We start from the raw sequence: 16,806 nt of genomic DNA on the forward strand, positions 1-16,806 counted from the left end.
CACAATCCAAAGATCTCCATCTCAAAAAGCCAAAATGGTGCCCATCAGCTGACTGGTGGTAACCTGCATCCATGTGGGGTAAGAACTCTGACTTCTCGCTGAGCCTGGAAATGCCGCCTCTCCTAAACACCTCTGAAGGCTCTATGGCTTCCAGCTCCCAGCCAGGCTGCATGCCTTGGACCGCCTCTAGCTTGGATCACTGTCGTTGGGTTAATGCTGTGTGTGACACTCTAGAAGGTCACAGGAATGTAATGGGAAATTATCCTGCTTCAAGATAGCAGAACACTATACTGGATTTATGCCCCCACACAGGTTCTCTATGGGAATGGCAGAATGTGGCAGTCTAGAGCACAGTACCTGCATCGTTGTCATTCCTACTTCCCGTCCAATCAAAATCCTGCCTTCCTGCAGCTTGGCAATGTGAGGATCCTCCAGTTTCATAAAATCCTTCACCAGGTCTGTAATGTCAAACTGCCAATCTGAGCCCAGCAGGTAGCTCAGCTGACCCCAAGGGCTAGAATCCTCAGCTACAAATTGTGTGAGGACTCGCACCATGGCATGCTGGTACTGCAGAGTGCATCCTCTTCCTTTCCGCTCATCTTCATCCTCATCATCACTGTCTCTGGTGGGTCTTTTTTCGTACGAAAATGAAGCATAAAGAAATGTTTTAAAGAACATTAGTGAAAACTAACATTAGAGGGCTAATGGAGAGTACCCCCTTAAATACAGCCCTCCCTTCTGGTTTTTCGGACCATTGCCGATTCATGGCTATCTAGTATGATGAAGGACCATACAAATGGCCTATACCATTTTTTCATCTAAGCTGGTATGTCTGAACAACACCAACTCTGTAAGTGGACCTTACCAGAGCACCACACAGTACTCTGTTGCACAGGTCAGACACACACACAGAAGCAAAACTCCCACAAATTTTAAAAGCTTTATTATATCTGCAGATGTCCAGTGCAAAGCTGGAAATTCCAGTACTGCTGTTCCTCAGGGAGAGTTGCTGCATTTTGGGTGCAGGTGCTGCAGCTGTTCTTGCTGAGAATTAAAATCAACTCCATTCATCTTACAAAAGGACCCAAGAAATTTAGCAACTCAAACTCACCTTTTGTTGGAAACAACTGGGACTCGCCAGCCTTTTATTTGGCTCAGTTCTGTGTCTGAAATGTCGATCTGAAGAGGCAAGCGTGGAACCCAGACTGTGATTTGCAGAGGAGCACTCAGATACTGATACGTGAAGTTCACAAGCGCATTCACCTTCCCCTTCATTTCTTTGCCATTGACAAAAACATAGTCACATCTGTCAGAAACCTATGGAGGGGGAAGAGGGAGAGAAAGAAGAAAAGGTAATCACTGTGACAAAACAAGCTCAAAGGGTAACCCTGGCATCTCAAAACCACAAACAAACAAAAAAGGCTCCCTTCTCTTTATGCATGTTAATGGTGGCCTTTTGCAATGGGAGCAGCTGAACACAAAAATCCTTCGTTGGTTTAGGAGGCATAATTATGCTGGAGATGCCTAAAGACTGGATACTATTTATGAAGCTGGTGGTTGATTTTCTGTTTGTTATGCAGTAAGCCACTAGCTGATCACAGCGCTGTGGAATTTATAATGAACAAGGCTCCTTCATGGCTTGGTCAAGAGGAATCCAAAAATAAAAAACAGGTCTCAATAGAGGCAAGCAGCAAATCAAAGCTCTACCCTGATGGGTACCTTCATCAGGGGGTGATGCTGCTTTCAGTTGTCAAGACAAAGCTGGCTGTGGAGTGGATTTCATCCACTGAAGAGTAACAGAAGTCTACTCATTTCCTCCGCAATAAACATTATCTGTTTATAAATGTTTACATTTGGATTAAAGCTGTAGAGTATTTCTAAACACTGCGGTAGATTTATCATTAACATGTAAATGCTGTCCTGAAATATAAGCAAGCATTATCATAGTTGTGTAAGAGTTATATCAGTAATCACTTCTTTAATCAATGTTGTAATTTACAGACCATTGAGTTTTCTCATTTATTACGTTACTGAGTACTAGTGATAAAATCACTCCTGAATATATAAATCATTAAGAGGGATGCAGATAGTATGAAGTGACTCCATGTGATAAAGTCATTGTCATATCTATTCCTAAAGGTGTCATAAATGTCTGGGGAAATCCTGTGGCACATTAATCATACATTAAGTGGCTAGCAACGGGAGCTGTTACATTACTAAATGAGCTGGTATGTCTGCAGAAATTAACACTAAAACCAGCAGATCTCTTCAACTCCTGCTCTTGCTCCCATCCCGACAGAATTCTATTTCATCACGCATAATGAGTATCGTTAGTGGTGACAATGCGTCTCCCCACCTGAACATATATTTATATTATCATCTGCTCCCTTTTATCCGCACTCCCATTCCCAGTATCATTTTATTCAAATGAAGATTATCAGCTGGAAATGCTTATGTCCCCAGGCTAATCAAACAGATGGATGTCCTCTGTGACCACAGATACAGGAGCTAAACTGTTCCCAGTTTGACATACACATCCCGTTTGTATCCTCTGTCAGGTTTTGGCACTGCTCACATTCTGGTAAAATATCCGATGGCGAGATTGCAAAATTAAACTTCAGAGAACATAATACAAACGTTTCTATGACTCATTGCCTAAGAGGGTTATGCTGTAACTGGTCTCTGTTGACTGAAAACAGTACTACATACTACAATACCTGACCCATTTGTCTATTTAGGCTTCTCCCTCAGACCATCTAAGACAGGTTTAAAAGTCTGAAGGTGGCAGAAATTTATTCATTTTATCACTGTGAATGGCATGCCCTATTTTTACATGTATTAACTTGAATGGCAATACAGAAAGGAGTTTAGTTCACACTAGGCTGTTTCAGAATGACTGATCTAATCTAAAAGTACTATGCAGCAGAGGTGCATAATACAATACCTAATACCATGCAGTTATTCAGAACTCTTTCCTAGATGGGCTGCTCTTTCTTTCTGTGGTGCCATCGCATCAGCTTCACCCTGGGAGAGGAAACATCATGAAAATGTTTCTCATGAAAACAACTCCAACTGCACAGCCAAGCAAGGGCTACCTGTCAGGACTTACAGCCTTGAGTTCCTGACCATGGAGGCATTTCTGCCTAGAGCAGTATACAACCGCTAGCACATATTGGGGGCATTCAGCTCCTGTATTTGAGCTGCTGATGTATTTGAGCAAGCCCGTTGTCTCGCTGCTGTCTCAGTTACATGGAAACAGGAACGGCCAGTGGGTGACTTGCCTCCCTTGATGCTTACTTACTGATGTGTTACTACCCCTCTCCCTGAAGGTCCCCGTGTCTCTCCACCAGAGATGGAGACCCTGCAAAGTATCTGAGACCAGATACCTAAGTGTTAGGTGGCTGAAGTTAAAAGGAATTCATATCAAATTAATATACCACATATGAATGTTACCTATAGCACAACATCCTCAGTGAAGTTCAGGGTACAAGGAAGTCCTGGCTGATACAGACTCTTAATTTCTGGCTTCCTCTGTAACCTCAGGAAAGTCAGTTCAACTCTTTCTGTCCATTTTCCCCCACTGGTGTAAACAACAAAACCCAGGGAGCCTTGGTCAGCAACAGTCAGAGAACTGCACTGCAGTTGGAGCACGGAACAAATTCTAGAGCCAAATGGGAAGTAATGAGTGTGCCTGGGGGAGAAGACCCTGTTCCTGGAACATTTGACAAAGCAGCTTCAGATACGGCTCTTCTTTCCTTAGCCCTATCTTCCTTTGAGCAGAAGCATTTGGGAGGCTTGTCAATAAGATCTAACCTAATTCTTCTTGGAGCAGCAGCCATTGCCATCCTGAAACTGGTTCCATCCCATTCACTTCTATGGAGTTCATCCCAAAGACAAACGAATGAACTTTCTGAGTTAGTTGTACAAGTTGCTTATTTATGCACATGGTAAACCACACGCACACGCTGATAAAAGATTTGTGGTAACATACTGGGCTTCAGACTGACCAGGTCTGGTCTAGATGTATGATTTAATATTATCTAAAGCCCAATGTTGTCAGTAACAGAACAAATGCAACTGCCGTGGAAAAAACACAGTAACAATAGTAGCAAAACTGCAATTCCTAAATGGTTCTGGGCTGAGATCCAATCTCCATCTGTATTTGTAAAGCTGCTATATGCCTTCATGGGTATGCGACAAACAAATAGCTAAACAAATATATACAGCATCCTAAGGAGGCGGCTGCTGTAGCTACCACACAGCCTTTAGAATTGGTACAGGTTAATATTTATTACTGGACATGCATCAGCAATAGTGGCAGGTCTTTAGGAGTTGCATTGAGAAAAACATTACTCTTTTCACCAAGTACAAGCATTGCTAATGTCCTTACACATGCTCTTTCGTCTGTTCCTGTATTTCTGATAAAGAGGTAGTACACAGAGAGTACAGGAGGGAGCAAAGCTTATATTGTGTTGTATTACTGTATGCATTTTAACTATTGTGCTTGCAGGTATCCATTCTTGAAGCAACACTGATTGCTTTTGACAAAGAAAGGCAACAGACTTCCCAACTAGTGCTATACAGGGGATGAAAGGGAGAAAGTATCTCAGCGTCTAATTCACCATGTGTGTGTGCTCTCCATATGTACAGGATTAAGGATACTCCTTCTCAAGAAACATTCAATTAAAGCTATTCCATAGTCTACAGCCTCTGTAAGCAACACATCTCAGCTAAGCTTAGCTATACTAGGCTAGCAGAACGAGAGCAAGTGGGTTTGCTTCCCTTGCCCTTGTCTCACACAGTGTCACTTGAAAAATAAATAAAAAGGATTTCTCAGCCTCAGAGAACAAATCCAGATGTACTGATTCTGCTACAATTTACAACATCAGCAAGCCATGTGTAAGGTCTGATTTTCTAAGCAGACACCCCTCACAAAAAAAGGTAGGGGTTATGTGGTGCAACAACAGATCCCCTTAGCTCAGGTTAACTCAGATGGAAATAACATCACAGTCAACTTGTTTGTAGAGTTACTGAGCACAGACTTGGCAAAACTGTTTTGATCTGTTCTCGTATGGGGTTAAAAGAGATGGAAATAGGACTGGTAGGGACAACCTAAAACACTGTTGCATGGAATCATGGAGGAAGGATAGAAAGGTGATTAAAAAGAGTAATAACTTAAACTGGATCATATTAGAACTCAAATGCTTTTTAATTAAAAAGGTATATTTGTTCAAGCATTTTTGATAGATAAAAGTATCTCTCTGTTCTCCTCCAGGGTTTTGCAGTGCTTCTGGAAGGTCAGTGAACAGTACAATGACTGTCTCTCATCTGTGAGTCCTGCCCACAGTAGTCTAAGGAAGTTTCTAAGAGAAGCTGGAGACTCTGTGAACAGCGATCGGTCTCTCATCTCCTGTAGTACTTATGCTTTTACTATGAAAACATCTTCTCTCTGAAAATGCTTTTTATCTTTGGCATCAGAAGAAGCGAGAGATGATGAAGGGAAAGCCTGCTTAGCCACCACCTTTAAGTGACTGGTTTTTTTCTATCCTGCGTAGCAGATCAGCAAGAAGTTTTGCATTTTAAAGAGCTTTCTGATGCTATTTCAGCAGTTTATTTCATTATTAAGCTGCATTCAGCTACTTTCCCCCTTTTTTCTATTTTTCTAACTTCTCTCTCCAGATTAAAACTAAAATAAAGAAGCTAGACAGCAAAAGACAGGGCTAAGCACAATTCCCTAGAGGTTTCTTCTTTGTCTTTCTTTTTTCTGGCTTTATATTTTTGTGCCCCGTTGTAACAAAGGCCATTGCCTTTCCAGATGACTTGGATAGATTCTCTCTGCAACAAATCACATTTTATTGAGCTGACAGAGAAAACTACTGCCTGGAAATCAAGAGACAGTCACTCCTGAATCACTACCTATGGCACTATGTGACTTTGTGATCTGGGGAGTGAATGTACCTTTCCATCTCATAATGAACAGATTAGCTGCAGTGAATATTAAGGAGATTCCTAGTACCGTTACCAGTCAAATGCAGAACCTCTGGGTCTTCCTTTACTTACTCCTTTCACATTAAGGTCTTGATCCCACCATGACCTCTGTATTGCAGAATTGCAAGAAGGGAGTCTGAGTTGCTTGAGGTCACCACAAAGGATGTACTGCCTTGGACTCTGCAGCCATAAAGGGGCTGTTGACACTTCTGTAAGAATATCGGTTTTACTGGGTTAAATTCTGCTACAGATTGCTGAGAAATCTTCATTCAATTACTGGTGGGGGCAGATAGTTTACAAGTTTCATGTCAAATATAAGCTAAGACTGTCTTTCAAAAGATGGTGAACTCAAACCACTGTCTGTTCTGTTTCCTACCTGTTGTACACAGAATTGGAAAGAACAGCAATTGTAAGACCTAAAAATAAATGAGTGGTACTGACTCTGTGAGTCTAGTCTAGTCTAAGCTTGTTTATTCTCCTAGTGGTTTTTCACCTCTGGAGATATCAGCCCAGTCTCTGAAGGACAGTTCTGAAGGACAAAAAGAGACATTTTTAATATGGCAATCCTGTCAAGTTTATGAACACTGGAAATTTGTGAGGCATCAGTCCATTTTTAGGTAGAGGTCTGTGTGGTTTGCCCTTAATTAAACATCCTGAGGTTTAAAAAGTCTCAGAACTTTAAGACTGAACCGAAGTGAGGAGATGTGATAATGGTAGATGTCCTGCTTGTATTCATCAAATTCAGAATCTTGTGTTTTGGTGTGTAAACACATTTACCCATTTCTGTTATACTAATGTAAATGTTGCTAAAGTATTCAAAGGTTACATAAATGTTTAAATATTTATGACAGCATTTCTATGAGCAAAAATATTTTTCCAGTATCTCTTGAAGGAATCTCAATTTCAATGAAAAAAATTTACAGGATAATTAGTAAAGAATAGTGATGTCCAGCACTTTTCAAATATACAACACTCCTAGTACTTCAGCTCAGTATCATCACTCTTACATACCAGAAGGGCAATTGAAGCTCATGGAGGTTAAGCTTTGTGAACAAAGTCATTCATTCCATTAAGGAATACAGAGCACCAGAATGACTTATCCCACTGAATATACTGACACTTACATAATATATAGAAAATATTAGACAGTGATAATAATTCCACAAGCTTTTGGGACAATCCTTTAGAATTTTTTAATATTCATGTCCTTGCTATAGAATTTCCTCTAAGATTTTTTTTTAAACAACATCCTCTGTAGAAAGGGAATTATCCTCTATTAAATTCTAGAGGTTTTGAGAGAGGCTCTATATAGCTCTCTAGCCTTGATTCCAATTAAATACTATGGTTTTATACATAAAGGAAATCCAATGCTTCATGACGATTAGGTGATGGTAACTGCTTCATAAAATGGATTTCAATGCCTGGCTGCATAATCCTGAATAATCAATAACCTACTACTACTGGAAAATGGAAGCTGTCTCAAGGCCCATACTACTCAGTTTTTCATGTTAAACTGTTTAAGTCTGATAAGAGTTAAAGCTTCAGACCTGAGCTCTTCCATGATCTCTGGAATGATATTTACAGCTTTGTGACACTGTTAGAGCAGCCTTTAAAATGGAAGCATCCATTACAGGAGTTGCTAATTGCTAGTGTGACTTGACTTGCCAGAGCCACCCCTCGTTCCCACCGACTACAGCTGGAGCTGTGCTCAGTGACTTGGAAAGCGAAGCCAAAAGCTCCCCTCACAGCGCGAGCGTAAAGGTAAATACAGTGATGCAGACTTAGCACTGGTAAGACTGTCATCTTAATAAATGAAAGGCTTGATTTTTCACATTACGTGCAAGAATAAACCTGAGAGTTGTTTTTACCTACGACCCACCGAAAGAAAAAGAATGTATTTGTTTCTTGAGATAGTTGAGGAATAATTGCTCCCATTCTGGAAACAGTGATGAGGGACCAGGGCAAGTATTACACTTTAATAACTGATTTAAGCCTCATTCTGTCGCTCTTAGAACTAACCCTCTGCAATTTTCAATGGATAACATGGCTTGTGCGTTGGTGTTGCTTTGTGCTTGTAAACAGCTGCCACATTCCAAATGCGGTTTCAGTCCTTGCAATCAGTCCTCAGGCAAAGTTCCCAGCAACATGCACTACTAACATGGGGATCGAGCCCTAAGCACTGAAGAAGAGAACTCTGTAAAATCAGGGCCATAGTTTAGAAGCAATTTGGAGACTCTGCTGAGAAGGGTCTGCATTTTCAGTATCAGCAGCCAGATTAGCAAAACTAAGTAGAAAACCCCCAAAGCTAGAGAGCATTTCTTAGGGAAAAGGCTGTACATTATCTAATCTCATTACAAAGATTTTGCTGGCAGCTTTGCAGAGCAGAAGCGGTACATTTAATTAACTGAATATCATTCACTACGACAGAACTGAGAGAGTAAAAGGGGCACAAAATGCCAGCTGAGACTGGAGGGCATCTATTTGCTCCCAAATGACCAGCTTTTGAAGCTGAACTGTAGCTGCACTGAGCCACAGGAGCTCTCTGCAGCTAGCATTATCACGTAAAACAAAATCTGTCTTGTTTTGTGCACTCTCGAGTCAAGTAATTTCTGAAAATGGGGCCGAACATAGTTTGGCTCCTACTCAGTAGGGATATGCCAGACTATGTGTGCAGCATGGCCCCAAATATCTTGCATGGCAAAGCAGGATCACAGGGTAAATGTAGGGACTTTTAATTCCATCTACAGGCTTTGGACAGTAGTTGCATATTTGAGAACATCACAATGCTTGTCATTTTCTAACTTAATATGTATCTACAGTATACAAATTCACAATGTGTAAATTACAGCTGGTGGCAGAAAAGGAAAGGAGACACAAACCACTGTTTCTTCTGACTGTATTACTCAAAAGGGTCTGGAGAAAACTGCTTATCTTCCCATCATATCTATAGCTGTCACAAGACTAATGTTATTTCTCCCATTTACTTTCCTGGTCTTGATCTTGCAGCTTTGAAGTTGATTTTGAAGCACTTTCTATGGACCTTGAGGCACTGTTATTGCTGCTCTGCTTTGATTTTTCATTTGGGATGTATAGGTTCTCCATAGTGACATCACTAACGGAGGCAGCGAGCTGGGTGAAGGCATGAGATGACAGCGAAAGAAGTCTGCAAGGATATGGTTTAAAAGTTTCTTTAGCTGCCCTTGAAATTTTTGCATATTATGTGATGGCAAGGTATTTACAACTTTATTGCTGAATTTAAGTATCTCAGACCATGTCAATTTTGAGTTTCAATTTCCACAGAGGCTGATTGCTTGGGGACTAGTGGTATACATTAACGATATAACATCTTATGTGAAAGCTCCATGTATTGCTGGCCTATATGCCATATTTGCATCTGACAGAAGTGTGTGGTAAAGCTTCATTTTTCTAAAGCTCCTCTGAAGTTTTTCCACTCTACTGATGTATATTGATCCCAGTAAATCACAGGAGTATGAAAAGTATGGAGGAGAAAAAGGAGGTGAACTTTCTATTTGCAATTCTGTTCAGAATATAACATAACATATTAGATTTACCAGAAGAAAAGCCTACAAAAGCACAGGGCTTCAGAGCAGCAAAACAATGGAGTTTCCATGCTGTGACTTTCTTTCCTGTTTTTAAAGCTTTTCAGTTTCACACAAATCATAGGAACACATAGTATCAGAAGAGGAAAGAGGAGCCATGAGAGAAATAGGCTGCTGGGTTTGGACTTACAAAGAGATATGGCTTCTGCTTTCGAGGGCTTTCAAAGCTATATTAGGGTGTGGTGAGTAGGAACGGTACTTGCAGTTCATCAGCTACCGAACGTAAACTTCAGGAAGGTCATTTGTGGTGGCCCTTCAGGGTATCTGCACAGTGCAGTTGATGTGACAGAGATCCAATGCTTGTTCTGAGCCTGCTGGTGTGTCCCTACAGACCCATGAAGAGACCCTAGCCCAGGACCCAAAAGCAGCGTAGCTGTGTTAGCTCTCAGCACGGTGTGACATGGACTGAGCTTTCAGCTCCTGATTCTGGAGCAAACCGAGGGAAGACTTGCAAGCCTGAGAATGAACACACAGGCACCTTAAGAGTAGTCATCCAACTTTTCTACATTCCTTCCAGAAAGTTATACAACTACTTCATTTTTTAAAATGAGAGTACTGCTACAATTCTGACTGTGTGGGCTGAAGTATCTGAAAGAGGCATCAACCCTCCATGAGTAGCTCCCTGCATGTTGCAGTGGAGGAGGACTCGCAGTAGCTGCTGCTGTTTAGATTGACCCCTCCCTGCTTTCACTGAATCTTGCAGGACTGCCATAAAACCACAGAAGAGAGCATTACATTAAAGTGACTGCACAGAATATGGCCTGTCTGTTAGTAGATCACACTGGATTCCTGGAAATCCCACCTAGTGTGACTTTTCATTTCTCCCTTTGTTTTACAGGGTTGAGTTAGGAATGAGACCTGTTTTAATCAGAAGTTTATCCACCTACTCATTATTCAGCATGCTCAGCTCTCAAAGAGTTGCACCTAGCTAACAAACTCCAAACAGAGTTTTATTTGACCTAAGTAAAAAATGAACGATAAATCAATTGCATTATATTCACTGTAGGAGCTTTTTATTGGAAGTTAGTGTTCTTCTGCAATCAAAATAGCTGGTAGGAACAACCAGTTCTTTCTAGTCAGCCCCTTGTTTTTATTTTCTCCTATAACCTGCACTAAAAACATAATGTGAAGCCCTAAATCCTCTGAGTCTTGAAGGCTTTGCAATAAAGCCACATACGAAGAATGGAGGTGTATGCCGAGGTGCAGAAATGCAATGCAAGTTTGGACACTTACCCTGCTGTATGCAGCAGGAGCTGAAAGGTATGAGTAAAAATGTAACGTGACCGTGACGTGCCAGGGTTTCTAATGGGACAAAATCTTCTGAAACACTGCTTCCCCTTGAAATCACCATCTGCATCACACTTCATCACAACCCACCATATCATTATCTGCCTCCAGATGCTGCTGGTAAGAAAGCACAGGGAAGAAACCTTAGATGCCATGGGAAGCTTTGCTTTGAGCAGACTTAGCTTTCCTCTAACAGATACTTATGAGATTCCTAATTTCTATATTTTGGCAACATCTGTTATAATGTTTCACTGAACCAAGTACAATTATCTCCAAGCTATGTTTAAGATCAGAAACACAGAAACATTGATTCTTTACAAGATCAGTTCTGTAATGCTCATGATGTAATACTTCATTTCAATAGAAAAAGGACCAGATCTTGAACTAGCCCTGTGGAGAGTAACACACTAGATATTTAGGCCCTTCCTCAACAAGCTCAAGCATTTCCATATCCTTTAGCACTGCAGTGCACCAGGTAAGGACATTCACACCCTGATTCCCATACAGGTTTTGACAGACCAATGTATTTTGGCAATAGCACTTTCTTTAATGTAACTTCACACCCTTCCATCACACCAATGTTTCTATCATCGCCCATCCCCACCTCACCATTCCCTGGGCGCCTGTTTTGCTCTATCTTGGTTGCATGTCTGGAAAGTTCAAAGGGATCCAGGGACCAGCTGAGCCCTTACAGTAAGTAGATCAGGTAGCAGAAGCTGGTGCTGCAGCAGGATGTTATCCCCCATCAGTCCACCAGCTGTGGGGAGAAGCTGATCCCCGGTTAGGTCAAGATATTTACAGAGTGCGGCAACCTCTGCTCTCACTTACAGAATATCAGGCTTACTTATGCATGGATAACCACACTTTTCTAGGTAGGGCTAATACAAACAAAGGGCAGGATGATTTCCCTTAGTGGTGGAAGCCTGCTTTTGAATTACAAAGTCTGGAATCCAGCCCCTATACTCAGAGAGCAAGTGATCATGTTGCCCCAGTACATAGTCACTGATTCAAGTCATAGTAAGTATCCTTCTGTTTGGTGCCTAAACAATATGATGAAAGGGCATCCATAGATCTTATTTTTATTAAGACTTTTTTTTCTGGAATAGCCATGGTACTATCATGAAACGTTAAGGAGCCTGAGGGACTGTCCTCATACCATTAAAACTTCAGGGTGAGCTTTCCTGATGGCTTTAATGAGTGCAGCACTTTAATGAGTGCAGGATTGAGGCTTAAGAGTTCACTTCTTTAATAGCTGCCTGTCGCTCAGCCACTCAGCTTGGAACTGCATTCAACCTACTGGCAGAAAAATGAGTAACTCAACTTTTAATAAAAATACCTATGGAGGCTGCTAAATAGTTGTCCTGGTTAAACCACGACACTAGCGGTTCCTCTGCCTATCAAAGTGAAAACAGTGCTTCTGTATTTAGTTTTAAAACACATTTCAAGTTTTGCAAATACTGGACAGCAAGGAAGAGCGGTGAAATTTCTTTGCAGTTTAATAAACAACTGTAGAGGTTGAAGCACAGCTATTTGTGTAAGATTGGGTATATTAAGACAATAGCAAAGTATCGTCTAAATAATGAAGTGCTGATGACTCTTTCTTAGTAAATAGGGTATTGTGATATGGTTCCAGATACACAATTTTAAAACTAAATTACTACAATTAGTACACAACTATTTATTTATCTCTTATGAATATGCCTGTCTGTCAGCTTCCTTACTGGCAAACTGAGACGTTCCTGCATCCTTTGTTTCACGGCACCCAGACTAACCTTTAATCTGAATAGATTCACAAACGGACAGCAGACATTTCAACATGAGTTTGGGTCTACTAAGAATTAATTTCATTTCATAAACTGTTTCCACCACAAATGGCAAAAACTCTGAAACATTTATGAATCCTAAATGACTCTTTCATATGAGTACGTTCCCTGGTGTCAGCAGTATTCACAGTAAAGTTACTCATGTGTGTAAACGATTACTGGATTGGGCCTTTAAACAAGATCTGTAACCTTGACAGGTGTTTATAAGTCCCATCACTATTGCTTTGAAAGTGTTGATACCAGCAGTAGCTCCAGTCTTTTCTAGCTATTAAGCTAGAGTTCAACCATAAACCCCCCTAACCAGATTTTCAGCCCCCAACAGTTCACTGTTGCTTTGATCCGGGATTTTGTTTCAAGTGACTGTGATAAGAGAGGGACAGCTGTGACACTCTGTCCTGGATTTTAGCTCCTAACAGAAATTCCTAACATTCTTGCAGTGGCCTTTACCTGCAGTTAATGTCATCCTCTACTCATCAGTCCCAATGAAGCCGAGAGCCCACTGTTCATTAACAACTACTGAGGGACATCTTAAAGGTAAGATCTGTGTTTCCGTTTCCAGTGATAACCACAGCAGCTGCATGTGTGGACTAGTATTATCTGAATCCATGTTTTGATCTGAATACATCTCAAAGCTATTATTTCCATTTAAAAATGAAAAGAAACTAGTAAACAAGGTCTTTAGAGTATGATTCAGGGCTAATACACTAAGACAAGTATCCAGCTTTTAATTTTATCCAGCAATTATAAATAACAGCAATACAATAAGAACACAATTCCATGTATGCAGCAACACAATACCTCATGTAACAATACCTCATGTAGCAACGGGGCAAAAGCTAGTCCAAGAATGATGAAATACAAACCCAAAATGTTTACAGTAGCTTCTGAAATACACAGCACTGAAGATTTTTGAACTCAGGTTATTTTCATGGAAAAAAACATCCTCAAGTTCGTAAGCATCATCAAGAGCTTTCAAACTGGAAAAGTCACAAGGTATTGCAAGTCTCCTGAAACTGTGCTCTTCTTCACAGCAAGAAACCGCATCTGTTCTAGGAGCCAGGTGACCCTGGAATCCAGAGCAGTATTCGCTCTTGAGCAAACTGCACAAAAGCACCAGCAAAAGCAGCCACGTTCCACTTGAATTTCCAGGAGATGAAAAGGAGCCTATGCATGTAACTGCAATTACTATTAATGGATGCAGATATATGGATTCTATTGGTAAATTCCAGCTTAGCGAAGTAAAATTTGTCTGTTGCTTCAGTTTTAGTGCCATAATAAATTTTGTGTCCACTTTTAAAAGGTTGGACCACTGTGTGAAGGACTAGAGCATTCAAAGACTTTTAAAGTTCATGAAATCAACTGTAAATTTGGAAATAAAGAGTTGAAACTATGAGACAATAAAGAAAGTAAAAGGAGTAGTAGTCAGCAGATTAAGACAGGACACAAACTGTGCACTGAGCTGCCTGGAGACCATGCTTATCACTGGGGAAACTATTACCTGTTATTTGCACATATATCTTACGTTTAGACTTCCACTGGGCTCTGTTACTGAGGATAATGTAATTGCAGCCAAACTGAAGGCACTGTTAAAATTAATACAAATAAGCTTTTATCTAATGGTCTTTCAAATTGCTGGGCAGAAACATTACCTTTAGGCTCTTTACATGAACCATACAAATGGACACTTATTTATTTAGTGACTAAATATTACAAGCCAAGTGCTAATAGGCACCGATCATCTTCAACTTCTAGCCTAATGCTGTTATGTTTGTCTGAATCCAAAGTTGTCAGAAATTCCACACAATCGAAATCAACCCAAAATATCTGTGTGAACCTCTAGATGACGATAGTCTAAGTATTGAATAGCTCTCATCAATAACTCCTTTTTTTTCTTAGTTTGTGGTTTAATCTACAGGCTTTCATACCTGTAAACATGTTCTGGTTCTGCTATGACGGGGATGCTCAGGAACATGAACTGTAAACACATGCATGCATTCTTTGTTGAAGATGCCATGATGTTTTCCCAGCAGATATAATTTATGATGACTGGACTTTTTTTTTTTTAAAAACAGAAAGGTTACTCCCAACAAGGTCTCTAAAACAGTATTTTACAGAGCAAAATGATATATCCAAAGAATTTAACATAAAAGCTTGATGGGGAATTTCAAAATGAATTAAGGATGAAAGGCCTTTGTGCCCCATTTGAAGCTTTCTGAGTGCTTTTTAAAATCAGAACCAATAGGAAGATGTCAATTTGACTTGAACCCCAAACTTCATTTCCCCATGTAAAGAAATTTCCTGGAAACTGGAACATTCTAGATGAAAAAAGCGTCCCTTTTTCTTTATGATGAGATGATAAAACCTTTTTGTCAAAGCATTTCATTGAACTCTATTTTTTAACTAGCTGTATGTTTTATAACAGTTAGCACTCATGTCACAGATGCATTCCTCTACAGATTCTGCATATATTTCTAAATACATAGAAGATAGTTTCTCTATTCATCTGAGCAATTTCAAAACATTTCTGAAGAGAAAGAAATTACACCTGAAAAATTTCTCTAGTTGATTCCAATAAACACTGTGCGTTAGCGTCCAGTTATTTGCTTCACTTCAACTTCAGAGTGGCTGGACAGGGAGGCTTCTAGAAGCCACTTAAAAATGTCCTGGTAGCGCAAACAGGCTCCATTTTAAGAAACCCTTTTAGTGTAGATAAATTATTTCTGTAGAAAGTAAGAGAAGAGCACAGCAGGGTCCCATGTGCTAATCACAGGACATAGTGCTTCAAGGAGACATGCTTTCCAAACAAATTGTTAGAGAACTACAATAGTCCAGGCTGTACTACAATTACTGCAAGAACACTCTTTTTTTGTAAGATTTGGGAATTTCACTTCTCCTTGATCAATGTGCTCCAAAGCTATAAAACCCAGGAGTCATTTTTGCAGAGGGATTTTTATTTGGGAAATCATTGTGCTGTCATTTTCTATGCATCTTCTGGTGATGTATAACAAATGCCCATCAGAAATACATTTTTTTTTTCCCTGACCTGAGTTTTCCTCTGAATGGAAGAACTTAATACTGGTCATTTTCATTGTCGGAAAAAGAAATCCCCATGGGGCTGGACTTATTTGGGGAAATTTTGTAAGCTATTTAAGCAAGATGGCTAATCTGGATGATCACAGTAGTCCTTTTCAAAATTTATTTTTTTTTAATTTGTGAATGCTATCTCCTATTTTTTCTTACTCAGGAATGTGGTTTCCAATAAGGTTACAATCAGGATGACCCCTAAACTAAATTCCAGCTTTTACTTTGATTTGTAGTTAGGTGGCTTCCTTAGGAAAAAGGTTAACAGGAATTCTTGAGATTAAAAACTCTGTAAAGCATCTGATGTATGGGAGCACTTCAAGCTCCAGCAAACTGGAGAGATTTGTTTGGCTCTGAAGGATCCACTGAAAGCAGAAAGCTTTCTGTAAAAGGCTTCTATAATGGCTTCATTAGTTCAAAGTATGACTATTTTTCCCACCTCCTTAGTTACTGGTATAACAAATCCTTCTACCTAAATTCTACAATAGTGCAGCAAATTATTCAATAGTGCAAAAGTTCACAGGAGTTTTATTGCTCTCCATGAACCTACAAACTGAACTGACTGTAATACATAACGCTGCGGCATTAGTATTTGTATACTATACATCCATCCAAGAGAGCTGATAGCATATTAAAGACACCTAAAGAATATCATCACAAAGCCCACTGTGCTATATGCTGTAAAATCACATAATATAATAAAATCCCTATTCAAAAGAGCTTATAGATCAAGGGTAAAATCACCCTTGCTCAAAGACCATGCACCATGAAAGTCCTGTGTGGGAAGTGCAACGGGATTCATGCAGAGCATTGTCTTTGTACTGACACCCTGCACAACTGTGAATTTCCTTCAGGGCTTCGACTACATATTCACAGCTGAAATAGCTGTGTTGCCTTAAGACAATACCACCCCGCTGGTGTTTGTTACTGTGCGACATTAAGCTGCTAGTGCTAAATTGATGGACCGGTCATGTGAATGCTTTCTAGCCACTTCTGTGCAGAATCAA

The 16,806-nt window shown here is 40.2% G+C and overlaps 1 protein-coding gene across 1 annotated transcript in view; it reads right to left on the minus strand.

The window, feature by feature from the left end:
• Positions 1–16,806, minus strand: part of TMEM132C (transmembrane protein 132C) — a 157,932-nt gene that overhangs the window by 11,637 nt on the left and 129,489 nt on the right. The window contains exons 6-7 of the mRNA XM_010581755.1: positions 1,112–1,317; positions 358–631 (exon numbers count right to left, since the gene is read on the minus strand). Coding sequence (XP_010580057.1) covers positions 358–631; positions 1,112–1,317 — 480 coding nt within the window. The remainder of the gene's footprint in view (positions 1–357; positions 632–1,111; positions 1,318–16,806) is intronic.

The sequence above is a fragment of the Haliaeetus leucocephalus genome, unplaced genomic scaffold (assembly GCF_000737465.1).
Source record: "Haliaeetus leucocephalus isolate CR32 unplaced genomic scaffold, Haliaeetus_leucocephalus-4.0 Scaffold802, whole genome shotgun sequence".
Classification (NCBI taxonomy): Eukaryota; Metazoa; Chordata; class Aves; order Accipitriformes; family Accipitridae; genus Haliaeetus; species Haliaeetus leucocephalus.